This window comes from Athene cunicularia, assembly GCF_003259725.1.
Source record: "Athene cunicularia isolate RWA chromosome 3 unlocalized genomic scaffold, athCun1 chr3_part1, whole genome shotgun sequence".
In the NCBI taxonomy this organism is placed as follows: domain Eukaryota; kingdom Metazoa; phylum Chordata; class Aves; order Strigiformes; family Strigidae; genus Athene; species Athene cunicularia.
Genome location: NW_020799097.1, coordinates 107,843,132 through 107,857,834, shown reverse-complemented (window position 1 = coordinate 107,857,834; position 14,703 = coordinate 107,843,132). Strand labels below are relative to the sequence as shown.

The 14,703-nt window shown below is 37.8% G+C and overlaps 1 protein-coding gene across 1 annotated transcript in view; it reads right to left on the bottom strand.

Annotated features, from left to right (window-relative positions):
* Positions 1-422: 422 nt before the first annotated feature.
* Positions 423-14,703, bottom strand: part of MSH2 (mutS homolog 2) — a 52,139-nt gene continuing 37,858 nt past the window's right edge. The window contains exons 10-15 of the mRNA XM_026845601.1: positions 13,159-13,256; positions 11,086-11,331; positions 9,369-9,573; positions 8,755-9,002; positions 4,620-4,792; positions 423-833 (exon numbers count right to left, since the gene is read on the bottom strand). Of these exons, the coding sequence (XP_026701402.1) occupies positions 663-833; positions 4,620-4,792; positions 8,755-9,002; positions 9,369-9,573; positions 11,086-11,331; positions 13,159-13,256 (1,141 nt within the window). The 3' untranslated portion in view covers positions 423-662. The remainder of the gene's footprint in view (positions 834-4,619; positions 4,793-8,754; positions 9,003-9,368; positions 9,574-11,085; positions 11,332-13,158; positions 13,257-14,703) is intronic.

Here is a 14,703-nt window from a genome sequence, read left to right as displayed (position 1 = left end):
ACATTACAAAACCACCAAAATATGCAAGAGTTATTGCCACTCGGGTACGAAAGAGTAGGCCCATAGTATATTTGACCTGAGCATTACCATCCACACAGCAAACAAAAAAACCACCGTCTACTGCTGTACCCCCGCCCCCACTCTCACCAAGCTCCACACAGATACACATGCAAAAATTTTATGACAAATTGCTTGGATTAGATGCTTTTTTTCTAATGGAGAGCCAATATAGTGTTACCAAAACTTCTCTGAATTAACATAATTGCATCATACAAAAAAGAATCATGGTATAGGACAGATTTTGTGTATGCGCTGTTGCTTTTCAAGGCTGTGGTAGCTATATGCCATCTTGATTGTGATACTTTCTAACATACTTTTCTGGTAAAATATTATGCATTTCGTTTGTACAGTCAGTAATTCTCTCAATACTGAAAAAGCATTTTATTGAAAACTTCTAAAAGGACACAATGATCACAACTAAAGCCAGAATCTTGCACAGAATATGCTCCGAACTTTTTACAAAATAATTACAAACCAAGAAACAAAAAAAAAGCCTACATAAATCAGTACAAGTATCAAAGTATAAAGGCTACAAGACAAGAAAATGGTAATTCTTGTAATGTAAAACGTGCTTCATGAGCTGTATCCTGTTGTCACACCTTTCATGACGTAAATTTCGTTCGGGAAATGATTTCATTCACAAAACTGTTGTTCTTTGCCAACAGATCATTTCTCAGCTGTTTCAGCTTGATTTTGATGTCTTCTTCTGACATATCTGTCAGGGGCAATGCTTTCACTTGACAAAGAAAATCCTGAATTATCTTTTCACCTTCCTGAAATGGAGGGAGAAGGAAAAAAAAAAAGAAAAACACAGAAAGGATGTTTGGATTGCAAGCAGGATTTTTCCAAATTCCCCAAAGGTACTGGATTATTCATCACCCAAAACTTTTTGCAGGCAAAAACTATGGCTATTTTTGCACTCACTATCATGTTCTCAACACCAGAACAATCCAGTTTTACTTCTATCAGGAGTTTTTCCCCTTTCAATCCATGAGCAAAAAGCATCAGTTATCAGCAGAAATACAATATTTAACACTGAAAACTCCTATACGTGTTCCACATTGAAGTCCAGTGTGCAACCACATCAGGTGAGGATTGCTAGCAATCAGAATGGCCATATTACCCAAACTAGTTACTTTTTGGATGAATTTTAAATCAAAACCAATGTTTCAATATGCAAAAAGAAAGAACAAATTGTAACCAAGCAACCAGAGAGCGGCCGTCACCAAGGGGAACAGATGATAATTAAGCTTTACACATATGCTTTTACACAAACAGGCAAAGTGGAACTTCTAAACAATCTGAATTGAATAGCAAGAACAAACATTTCAATGAACAGTATTCAGAATCCTTGTATTAAAAACAATTTTCACAGAATACAAAATTCTGTCTAGTCTTCTGCTTTTGCATTTTAGAGCTCTACCACAAAGTTTTTTTATGTAAGACTAATGCAGGATGCTTTCAGTGGAGAAGCGTCCAAAGGACTTGGAAATGTAATACCATTCTTTTCCCTCTAAACATGATGTTAAAGGCAGACAAATTGACTGGGCAAGACAGCTAAAAGCTATGCCATTCTATTGCCTAGAGAGTTTATGAAATATGTATTACTGAAATATCCAAGAATAAAACATGATGCTGTATTTGTCAGAAATGTTTGCCACCTTAATTTAATTTACAGCAAATTAAGACCACACAGCCAGATCCAACTAATCTGAAAAATACTTCACCACAATACCTAGCAAGCTGGTAAAAGAAAGGTAATAGTGGAGGAACTGAGGAGAGGGGGAACTTCCTGGCACTAAAAGGCAGGACAAACAAGAGATTGTTCATCCACAACATCAGATCCACTTACTGAGACAGAGACAAATGCAACAGACCTCTGAAACTGAAAATAAAGTAACAGGTAACAGCCTCTATCTAGAGCAAAGACTTTTTAAATGTAGAAAGTGCTTTGGATATGGAATAACACTTCAAGGCTTCCATATATCCAGATACACATTCCATATCTAAGGAACCTGAAGGTGCACAAGTCCATGGGACCTGATGAGATGCATCTGCAGGTCCTGAGGGAACTGGCAGATGAAGTGGCTAAACCACTATCCATCATACTTGAGAAGTCATGACAGTCCGGTGAAGTTCCTGCTGACTGAAAAAGGGGAAATGTAACCCCTATCTTTAAGAAGTCAAAAAAGGAAGACCTGGGGAACTACAGGCCAGCGAGTCTCACCGTTGTGCCCGGCAAGATCATGGAGTGGATCCTCCTGGAAACTATGCTAGGGCACATGGAAAATAAGGAGGTGATTGGTGACAACCAACATGGCTTCAATAAGGGAGAACCATGCCTGACTAATTCGGTGGCCTACAATGGGGTTACAGCACTGGTGGATAAGGAAAGAGCAACTGACATCATTTGTCTGGACTTGTGCAAAGCATCTGACACTGCCCTGCACAACATCCTTGTCTCTAAATTGGAGAGACATGGATTTGTCAAATGGACCACTGGGTGGATAAAGAATTGTCTGGATGGTCACACTCAGAGTTGTGGTCAACAGTTCAATGTCCAAGTGGAGAGCAGTGACGAGTGATGTTCCTCAGGAGTCGATGTTGGGACTGGTGCTGTTTAACATCCTTCTTGGTGACACGGACAGTGGGATTGAGTGCACCCTCAGCACGTTTGCTGATGACACCAAGCTGTGTGGTGTGGCCGACATGCTGGAGGGAAGGGATGTGCCATCCAGAGGGACCTGGACAGGCTGGAGAGGTGGGACCCTGCAAACCTTGTGAAGTTCAACAAGGCCAAGTGTAAGGTCCTGCACATGGGTCGGGGCAATCCCAAGCACAAGTACAGGCAGGGAGATGAGTGGATTGAGAGCAGCCCCAAAGAGAAGGACTTGAGGATATTAGTGGATGGAAAACAGACTGTGAGCCAGCAACATGCACTCACAGCTCAGAAAGCCACTTGTACCCTGGGCTGCATCAAGAGAAGCGTGACCAAAAGATCAAGGGAGAGACCTTACAGTGGCCTTACAGTGTTTAAAGGGGCCTACAGGAAAGATAGGGAGGGACTCTATCAGAGAATAGTGATAGGACAAGGGGTAACAGCTTTAAACTGAAGAGGGTACATTTAGATTAGATATGACGAAGAAATTCTTCACTGTGAGGGTGGTAAGACACTGGAACAGGTTTCCCAGAGAAGCTGTGGCTGCTCCCTCCCTGGCAGTGTTCAAGGCCAGGCTGGATGGGGCTTTGAGCAACATGGGCTAGTGGAAGGTGTCCCTGCCCGTGGTAGGGGGTTGGAACTAGATAATCTTTAAGGCTGCTTCCAACCCAAACTATTCTGTGATTTTATGATATACTGGAGTATTGCCAAGATTGCCACTGATATATAGAAGATAAATGAGTTACAAGGCTGTGAAGTTTCAGATCAACTGCTAAGACACAGAACTAAGACCTGTAAGCAAATTGATATGCATGCCACAAGGAGGGCCTGACTATTCGCAAAACACCATACAAGTCATAAAGCACATATGGATTTCCTAAGAGGCTGCAACAGATGTCACTGTAAGGACTCTTAATCCAGCAACAAGACAACACAGGCTATTCTGAAAAAGCTTCCCGCAAACTATTGTTTTCCTTTAGAGTAAATGTTAATGAAACTTCTTTCAAGAGAAAGTGAAGGAAGAAGAGAAAAAATGAGTTCACTCCAATGGTTTTACACATCAGTATTATGCAATGTAGACATGACCAGATCTACACTGAGATGTGGGTTTCCTCAACTTGTGCTTGAAGCCTGTGCAAAGCCAAGAGCATTTTACTTCTCAGTTGAGAGAAAACCAAGCTAAAATTCTCACATATGAAATGAGAAGAACTTTATGACGTCTGTAAATAGGACATTCCAGGACCAAATTGCCATGTCCTTTGATATGATCAGCTTGCGAGACTCCTAGTACTGATGGGAGGTGGAAGGGCACAAAGCAGAAAGCTGTGTACTCAGCTTTTCTTTACCGTGAACAGATCTGAACATGATCATGTTGAGCTTCAAAAAAAATCAGTGCTAATGAGCCCTCAAATAAGGCAGGGCAAAACCACATGCAACCTACCTGCAGAGCCAAGAATAATCAACAATTAAAACAAAAGCTGTAACTTAAGTCCCCAGAAACACTGCATACAGACTAAGTAGCCAACAAAAGGGATGAACACAAAATTCTGACTCGGTTCAGAACATAAAGAAAACCCCAAATGGTCCCTTTGTACGACTCCCATTGCACGTCAATCATACTAACCGCTACTCATTATTCTTTAAGAAAAAAATTAGATTCATTGTCATGTCTATGTTTTTAGATAAAATTCTTGCCTCTCTATTTGAATCTAAACCAAACCCCCACTATCCTTGAACATCTCCAACTCCTTAATGAACTTCATAGCTAAAACATTTGGTTATGGAAAAATGAGATTATAGTTAATTATCATTAAGCTTTGGGAGAATCTGTATCCTTAAATTATTTTGCTTGGGGTATTCCAGATAAACAAATTTTGAAAAACCACTCCTGATAGCAAACCTCTCTTTCTCTGTAGAATTTCTTGGCTGGTGGTTCTCCTTCAGATTCCTTGGACTTGCCAACATTTTGAAACTCCTCCAGCTCCAGTGCTTTCTCTCTTGCACTTTCTATCACATGTTTTGGGAAAGCTGCCAGCTCTGCTACATGTATTCCAAAACTCTGGTCACAAACACCTGAATGCAGAAGGAAAAAAAACATTAAAGAATTCTCAAGATATAATATGGCTATGCAGAGATTATATGAATAAACTTGTAACAGTTCTGTTCTGAAGAATTAAGTGTGTGACATCATTTAGTTCTCCCAACAATTTTTTTATTTACCTTTTGAATTATATACAATAACAGAGATTAAAGAATACGCTCTTTCAGAGCAATAATTGCAGAGCTCCAGAAGCGCTTTGGGTAGAAAAGGAAAACTTTTCAGGCAGAAAGAATTTCCTTCTAGTACTTGAATGAAACCGAATAGCAGTTTTTAATAACAGCACTTCACCACAGTTTGTAGAATACAGTAAAACACTTTTTTAATGTATCTCTCACATTTTTTATATTTACATGAACACATATATATGTGTGTGTGTGTGTGTATATATATATATATAAATAAATAAATTACAAACGTTGCATCCTCAATCATTGTCCTCCTCCTTTGCATCAGGAAAATGTAACTCCTCGGTCTCCGGGAGTTGTCTTTAATTATATCAAACCTTTCAACTTTAACTTTACAGTTGCTTCAATTAATACACTGTTTATAACATTTGGTTGAGAAAGAGAAGTTCTCATAATTGCTCAAAATATGTCAATTATACACAGTTACATAAAATAATTTTCACTTAAATATCAAAAGCCGTCTGATACAATCTGTCAACTCCATTTGTTTACATTACCATAATTCCGAATGGCCACCCACAAGTATTACTACATTCTTTTAATTCTGGTCTCCAGCAAGGAGTTATGAATAAATGAATTACACATGTAAAACTACACTTAACTAATCATCCATTAAATACTGGGTAACAGGAGAACAGGTAAAGGAAAACTTAGCATTTAGATTTTTCGTTTTATTACCCTTGTAATCTCAGGTTTCTTAAAGAAAATTAACATTTTAAAGCAGAAATTAAGTCTTCTTGATTTTATATTAAAACACACACCTCCCCAAACACAAGGCTAACTTAGGTCTCTGCTCAGAGAATTCTGAGCATAGGCCTGAGAACAGTACTTTCTGCGTCTTCTCTTCCCATGATTCTGTCACACTCTTGAAGCATGAAGACAGGGATGAAAATACTGTATAAAAGTTCCTTATCATGCATTTCAGATTGCTATACGTTTCAAATGACACGAAACCCTTTACTTGCTTCAAAACACAGCTGTAACCAAGCTGCTTAGACTCACATCCTTGCCTGAACACAGTTCTTCCAAGACATACAATTTGAGACCTGGTATTTTAAGATGATTTCACAATGTTGTATCTCATCTGACAGAAGTTTAAGTAGATAGATACGAACTATTGTGCCTCTGTGCTCAATAGTACTTCCTAGAAAATGGATTGAAAATGCATGTACAAGAAAAAATGTGTATGACTAAGCCAGCAAAACTGATTGAAGAAGAATATGATACTGGGCTTCTAGTTTTCACCAGGACCAGAATGGGTGAGTTAATACAGGCTAAAAAAAAAATTAAAAAGGGGGGGAAAAAGAGGGTTTTGAAAAAAGATAATTCACTCAGCTATCTGGGGAATATTACTTTTTATAAGAGTTGCTATTCCAAAGGACTTAGAAGGTAGAAGGTTTAAGATTTAGTGTATACTACTTCCCTCCCCAACCTAAGTACTCAAAATAAGGCATCTAAAAAAAGATGGTGTGTTTGAAGATACTGTACATTGCCAGCTCTTGATGCACTGAAAGCACTCATAGTTTCAATGTACACTTGCAGCAGTTTATGACTATACTTGTCTTCAGTTCCCATGCCACACTAAGTCATATTTTAAGCACTGATTTGAGCAAGGCACTCAGAGGGCTCTGAGCATTCACTTGGTGGAAGGAGCTCAACATGTGCTGGAGAAGAAGGGAAACAGCAAACTACTAAAGAGCCACAGATACTGCCTCTCCATGGGAACAGGCTGAGTATCAGGGCCATGGCACTTTGGACTAATACTCAGAAGCAAAGCCTGGCCAATTGCCTAGGAAAAGCATATGAACAGAAAGGATAACAGAGGCCATGTTCTAAGGACTAAAGATCTCAAAAGACAAGGACAGAGTTAAACAAGACTGTGGCAGCTGGAGATAGTCTAACCAGCTTTAAGCAAACTCTCAGTAAAGCCAGAGGAGAGCAGTACTTCTGGTCATGCTTTGATTCCCCTTGCTCAGAGCAGTCTCCAAGCTTTACAGCAAGTTGCAAGACTATAGCCATAGGGGACTACAAAATTAGAAGTGGTTATACAAATAATCAAAGGGCAAGAAATGAAGTAATGTCATGGATTTAAAACCAGAAGAAATGAGTAAGAAACAGTTGATTAGTAACATCATAGGAGTAAAACTAGCATAGTGAATGAGGCTCAGCTCAGGATACAATAAAAACACATTTACCAATTATCTAAATACACTTAATGGTATGGTGACAGCCTGTGAAGATTGTAAACATTACCTTTAAAAGCATAACAGTAAAAGTCAGTAATTGGACAGCATATTAGATTCATTTCAGAACAATATATGCCAGAAGGAATGAAGTGGAAAGTCCTAAATTGTCTAAAGAAATTGGGAAATATGAGAGAGCACGCCAGGATAACACATACTGAATATGCACTGATCACGAAAAGCAGAGTTATCAGGATGAACTAGTCAAGCGAAAGCAAGTATTCAGTATTGTGTCAACATGACAAAACAGCTTTTAAAATGAGGAATGAAGTTCAGCAATTGTAGCTGTAAGGTTAAATCTTAAACTAAAAAGATAAGTAAACATCAGTCTCCAGGACTCAATATACAAGACAAGGACTAGCTCCTTAACCTTAAGGAGGATGGATGATACTTAGTAAATATAGCACTCTAACTCCTCAAATAGTTATTCTTTATTTGAGACAAAACCATTCCACAAGGGAAGCTGTTGATCAGATCCAGTATAGCCACAGTATTCTATAATAACCATGTTCTATCCGAGTGTCACCTGACTCATTCCTTCATTGTGAAACTAGGAAAAGGAGAATTAAGAGGTATTTTTAAGTGAAAACAGAGTAACATTACTCTGACCACACTTTAAATCAGAATCTCAGTCCATAAGTTGGCAACCTGACGGAAAAGCTCTTACAGGAACAACAAAATCACTGTACAGTTTACAACTAACTTAGAAAGACATAAATGACCATACTTTGCAAGTCACAGTTACACAGCCCTGCTTTATTTAGCATAAATAGACTCTTCCTGAAAGGAGCAAGAACAAATGATTGGGGATACAGAGAAGCAGGAGGAACTGCTTATTGTGGCTAACAGATTAAATTGATACCTAATTAAAAATTGTCTAATTTAATACCAAAAGGAATAACTGGATTCACTAAAGGATTTTTATTAAATACATTTGACTTATCTTACAAAACAGGCTACTTATTGTTTTACTATGATGCCATTTGCTAAAAACTAAACAGATTCTTTTTCCTATATCAAACTACTGCATAAATTGGGCAACATCTTTCTTCAATGACTAAGTCTTATTACAGTGAAATAGATATTATTGAAAACTGTCAGCACATTCAAGTTGCACTCATTTCTTTTCAAAGAACAGTTTAAAGAACATAAGTATTTTCTATCAGCAGGTTAAAATAGCTGATTTTGGAAAACAGAAAATAACTTTTTGGAAACCTTCTTCCTCCTCTTTAAAAAACAAAGAGGGATTGACCTCAAAAGCATTGACTTGAGTGGCAGAAATAACCTAGAAGTCTTAACAAATAACCCTCAACATCACCAACTGTGTTCACATATGGGACACTGCTCCTGCCATACACACTCTCTATGGACAGAGAAGAACATGTCTATTATAAACACTAAGCCCGGAGTACAAGATTAATTTTTTAAAATGTTTTTTCCATTATGATTTTTTCATCTCTCAGGGTGAAATTAAGTTTAACCTCTTCACCATTTACACAGTCTTACCTTCCTTGACACGATAAAGCATCGTCAGTGTGTCATCACTGGTCAGAGCAGTGACATGTAGGTTATTCACTGTTGGCACCTGGTCAGCAAGAGCTGTGAGTTCATGAAAATGTGTAGCAAACATACAGAAAGCACAGATTTTGCTGGCAATGTATTCGGAAATAGCCCATGCTAAGCCAAAGCCATCGTAGGTAGAAGTTCCTCTTCCCAGCTCATCAATGATTATCAGGGAGTTTTCAGATGCTGTCCTAAAAACACAAGAGCATTTAATAATGTCTGAGAACAGCATGAACTCTGGATATTGGAGTATCACAAGTTACGTCGTACAGGCACAGCATAAGAGGCGTAAGACCTTTCCTATCTACACAGTGCACACAGATAATTTCAAATTAGTTTTTGTCCCATTTAGACTGGGGCCTCCTGATACCAGCGCTGTATGACCACTGAAATAAACAGAAAGCTACTTCAAGAACTTATGAGCCTGCTAAAAAATAAGAAGAATTGAGATCCTCCACCGAGATCCAACATAAAAGGAAATCTTAAATGCATCTTTCTTAGGGCACCTCCTTCCCCATCAACCCCAACCAGCAAAATCAAATAAGCACAGGACTCACCTAAGGATTGATGCAGTTTCTAACATTTCAGCCATGAAAGTAGACACACCTTTCAGCTGACTGTCTCCAGCTCCCACCCGAGCCAGGATACAATCCACAATGGTTATTTCTGCAGTCTCACATGGTACAAAACACCCAATTTGGGCCATAAGAACAATCACCCCTGTCTGTCGGATGTAGGTTGATTTTCCCCCCATGTTAGGGCCTGAAGAAGAAGTTTTGCAAATTAATTAATCATCTTTTACAATTAAGCAGTTCTTATAAAGGAGAACAGGCTTTAAATTGAAACAAAGAATTTAAACTTACTACTAGTTTGACAGAAAAGAGTAGCAGACTTGCCTAAGAGGTGCAACAAGTAGCTCCACTACTAATAAGGCTTGCTTCCATATCTTACTGAATGCTAGTTTTATAAAAGAAATGTGATTGGAGAGCATTAGCGGGCTTCATAACTTTTGGGACTTTTCAGAAGGATAAGCAGCTAAAACACACGTATATACCTTAAATTATTTAAATTTAATTATTGGTTTTAAGTCATCAGTATTGCTGCTTAAAAACTAAAATAATTTGCTTTCACCTCAAACAACAATCTGTCTGTAAAAATGAAATAGCTCAGTTACAGACTGGGCACAAGCTAATAGGTGATTTAAATTACAATCTGAAGGGATTCTGAATCAGCAAAACCAGATAATAAGAAGTTCATTTTGACTGAAGTACAAATAAAATAATAATTAAAAGTATTTTCCAGAAAACTGATCATTAAAACCAATTTTATGCTTTTGCTAACCAGAAAAACAAGCATGTTACCATGCATTTATCCAGATTTTTAGTTTTTCTTTTTGATTATGTTAAAAATGTTCATTAATAATTCTCTAATTTCAGATCTCTGCTACTTAGAATGTATGTCAAGGACATCTGAGTGGAAATTAAAATTCAATTAAATCTATAAACACTAAAAATATTTTTCCTGTGTAGTAAAAATATCTTAATTACACCAGAGAATAGGGGAAAAGAAGGGTACAGTCATTGAAACATGTTTTGCATTTAAAATTTATTTTAATACTAAACAAAGAAAACATTAACATAGAGGCTGCTTAAAATCTTGCCCACAGAAGGTGCCTATGTGTCTACCAGTATAACTGATGCCTAGTGGAATTTTCCAAATCACTTAAGTTCGGGTTCTCCAGTTCCTGAAGCTGCCTGGTTTGTGGAGTTACATTCACTAAGGCAAAGAATGCATACATTAAGGAAGAACTGATTTCTTATTTCCTACTGTCCTAACAGCCTCCCTCTTCTCTTCAAATGACTGTTTCTATATTAGTAATCACCTTTTCCAAAGAGTGCACCATAACAACTAATTCCATGACTATTAGTTTGGAAGATGAGAAATATGCCTGTATGTGCATAAACATGTAGAATATCCATTATCAAAGGAAATATTTCACAATAACAGTGTGGACACTTTATTTTTTTAAATAAAAAAACCCAATAGCTTACAAATACCCTCCCTTCTTTTCCAGAGCTAAATCTTATCCCCCATACAATGAGAAACTCACTAGCTGCTCACTCTTTGCTGATTAGAGTAATTGTTTATACAGAGTTGTATTGGGTGGTTGGTTCTGCTTGTTGTTGGTTTGGTTTTTTAAAGCCATCATTATTGGAAATACATGAGACATTTAAAACGTAAATAACAAATGAAAAAGAGAACAGAAACATTTACCAGTAATAATGTGGAACATCTGCTTGCCCTTCTCAAATGTAATGTCATTGGGGATGAAGGCCACCTCATCCTGCACTTCAATGCAAGGATGCCTGGCACCTTTCAGCACAATCCTCCCTTGTCCTTTTTCCAGAATGACAGGACGGACGTACGGCACTGGAGCTCCATTTGACACGTGAGCAAAACTGACAATTCCATCTAACTGAGCTATCACGTCATTCATGGTCTGTATTGGTTCTGCATAACCTGTTTTTGATTAGAGAGATACACAAATTCAGGACAGTAAGAAATTTTTTTGTTGTTGCTGAAAAGGTATCTTAAAGCTTATATTGAGCCCATAAAATTAATTCATCTGCATTGAAAGTTGATTTTATTCAAGATAGCAATCAGGTTCCATGAGAGTCTAAAGATGTAATCCTAAAGTTTCCATGCTTTGACTACAAAGGGGACTTGTTCAGATTGAGAAAAGGAAGAGGTAAGGCCATGTTGATTGTTCTACTTTAACACTAGGTGAGAAACAGTTTATCTTGGTACAGGAAGGCAAATGCTCACAATGGCAAGATGGCTGGAAATCCAGTAAGTTTCCTTCCTCAGTAATATACTGCATCTTGATGCTCACACAAGCAAAGACAATAGAGACACAGCACTGACAATTCAGACACAGCAACCATTTATGTTAATGTGAATGACAGTACAGAGGGGTCTGGTAAGATGCAGTGCCTGTGATACCAGACAACTGGACTAGTTTAAGTTTTGGAGTTAGGGTTTTGTTCAGTGAAAGGAATGAAGGACAGGACTTTACAGAGGTAAAGCATCAAACACCTGCAAACGGGATGCATGTGTCAGAAGAGGTGAACAGTGACCTGCAGAAAGAATCCGACCTGTACAAAGTACATATACTGTTCAAGCGTCATCTCTTGAACTGGCTAGATGTAGATCATTAAGAGGATTTAAAGTCACTTTCATTCAAGAATTACACACATAATCCAGTCTTCATCTTCTTGCCTCCATTTAGGGAAGAAAAATGCTTTTTAACTGCTGCACATATACACTTGAAAGTCTATGCACACCACAGAAGCTTTAGGCAGCAGCATAAGACTTTATTAAACATACTAGGTATTTTTAGATGGCATATTGAAGCTAATCCTGCTATATAATAACCAATTAGCTTTCTACATAAATATATAAACCTTAGTATGCTACACACAAAAAAACACTGCTGGAAAATTAGCAAGATACAAAAAAGTAAAATTTAACAAGCAATATACTCACAAATTCCTTATTGTGACAACAGGTCAAAGCTTATGAAGATTTCCACCATAAATTAATACACACTCAAATATCAATACCTCAGCTTAAAAAGTGGGGTTTTTAAAAATCTTTAAAACATTTACTCCTAGCTTAATTTTCATTAGTGGTCTCAGTCTCCACCTCTATCTTTGAAAGAACTAAGATTTGTTCTGCTGATACTAGTGCCTTTCAGAGAAGCAATATTTACAGAAATCTTCTAGCCCACATTTCCCAATGTCTCTTCTTCTGGTGAAGGATAGTGAAGAATGCCCTGTAAGCAATCTAAGAGCAAAATACATTGAAATTAATTAGGAAAACAGTATTTTTTAATTGTACCATATAAGCAATGACTAACTTGATCTTATACTGCATATTAATGTTTGTTCTTCACCATCTTTCAAAGATGTCAGGTCCTAGTCCCTCAGTTCTCTGTTGTCCTTTGTTTCTTCTGCCTTCTACTTAGTCTGCCATTTGGGTGGAGATGCCCGGAGTCAGGGAGATAGGTGGAAGATAGGTGTGGCCTTTATGGGCATATCTTTGATCATTTTATGGGATTAGCATTTGCACACACCCCATAACTTCACATTTGTAGCCATGCTAGGAAAGGGTCTGACCACAGAAGACAAAATATTTCGAACTTTCAACAACTAAAAGCCAAACCTCATTTTTCACACTAATTCTTTGGGGAATATTACGGTTCTTCTCTATAGAAGGACCTACAAAGTAACTTCAAGTCCTCCTAGCATTCCAGACTGTGATACACATCAAAATTGACATATTCACCTGAAGCAATGTTAATGATTTCCTTAACAATTGCATCCTGAGCCTCTTCATACTCTTCTCTGTTCTTTATGTATTCGTCATTGACGGAGCTCAGTTTGCTGTGAAGAAAACCACAATGTTCAGAAGCGGTGATGTTTTGTCTTTACTGGTACAATGCCAAACTTCTGGCCTACTCATCTATAAGTCAATACCAGTTGTCCCCACCTCTTTTAACACTCAGGTTCAGCACAAGGACCACAAAACAACTAATCTATGATTCATCCACACCACAATATTAGTAAAATTAATTCCAAATTGAAGATCACACACAAGGGCTGAACCAGTAATTCTCACATCTGAACACACTGTTCTTAAAAATCTTACAGTAGTTGTTTGTTATAGACATGCTGTGTGACGAGGTCTTACTCCTGAAGCTGAATTTCTGGCCATTTTGCAACTAGATGTGGCACGTTATAGAACTGACAGAGGAGAACTGCTGCTAAGCAACTGTGCAATTAGCCCTGAGTCCTACAACAGGCTTATCATAGCTGAAGGCATGATAAAAACCTGAGTGAACCCTTATCACTAAGAATAGGTTCTAGTCTTCAAAATAAGGTGAGTTGAAATCAAGAGACTTTAAACAAGCGTTTATTCTTCTCAAGCTCATTTCTGAACACAGAGCACACAGGACTGAATATGAAACAGACCCAAGTACAGCACCCACACTCCAAGCAGAAGTCAGCCTTATGCTTCTAGTACAGAAGCAACTATAACTTAACTAAGCCCAGATAAGTCTGTTTTATTAGTGATCCATGGTGGTCTTCCCTCAGGGAAAGTAAGAGATGACACTTACAGTAGAGGTTTTAAGTATTATCTTCTCAGTTACAGAAAAGCCTAGCTTCATAATTACGTTTAGATTCATAACATATTTAGAACCAAAAAAGCTGTTTTAAAAAAATATCTTCTGACTAAATGTTAAAACAAAATGCAATTAAAGTTTACACTTTGTTCATTTAAGTAAACTGGTGCAAAATACACCAACATATTGGTTAGCGTGAACCAATATGCCCTACTTTTCAAAGCAAAGGATTTATTACTATGAAAGTGAGTGATTAAAAGAAACAGACATTATTAGTAATAGCACTGGCTTGAAACCAACCTTGCCCTGCAGGCAGTGCTCCTTGTACATATTTGTCAATGAAGACCTCTCTCAAACTCATTCTCTGATGCTAACTCCAGCAGGAACTGTTATACAGACAGCGACAGCAGCATGGTTTGCCTGAACAGACTGTATAATTTATCCCTGCTGTTTTCACCTTTCTGTAAATAATACATACAGGAGACTTAAAGACTAGTTTTCTCCTCGACCTGCTACTGACAGACAAACTTGTCAGGAGATTGAAGACCAATTAGTAGCTGATTATTAGCACCATTTCTCAGGGTTGGTACAGGGGGCTGCTACTATTTATGCCTTGATTAGCAACCTAAATGATGGGACTGAACGCACTCTCAGCAAGGCTGTGAACAATACCACATTAAGAGGAGCTGTCAGTACACTAGAGGACA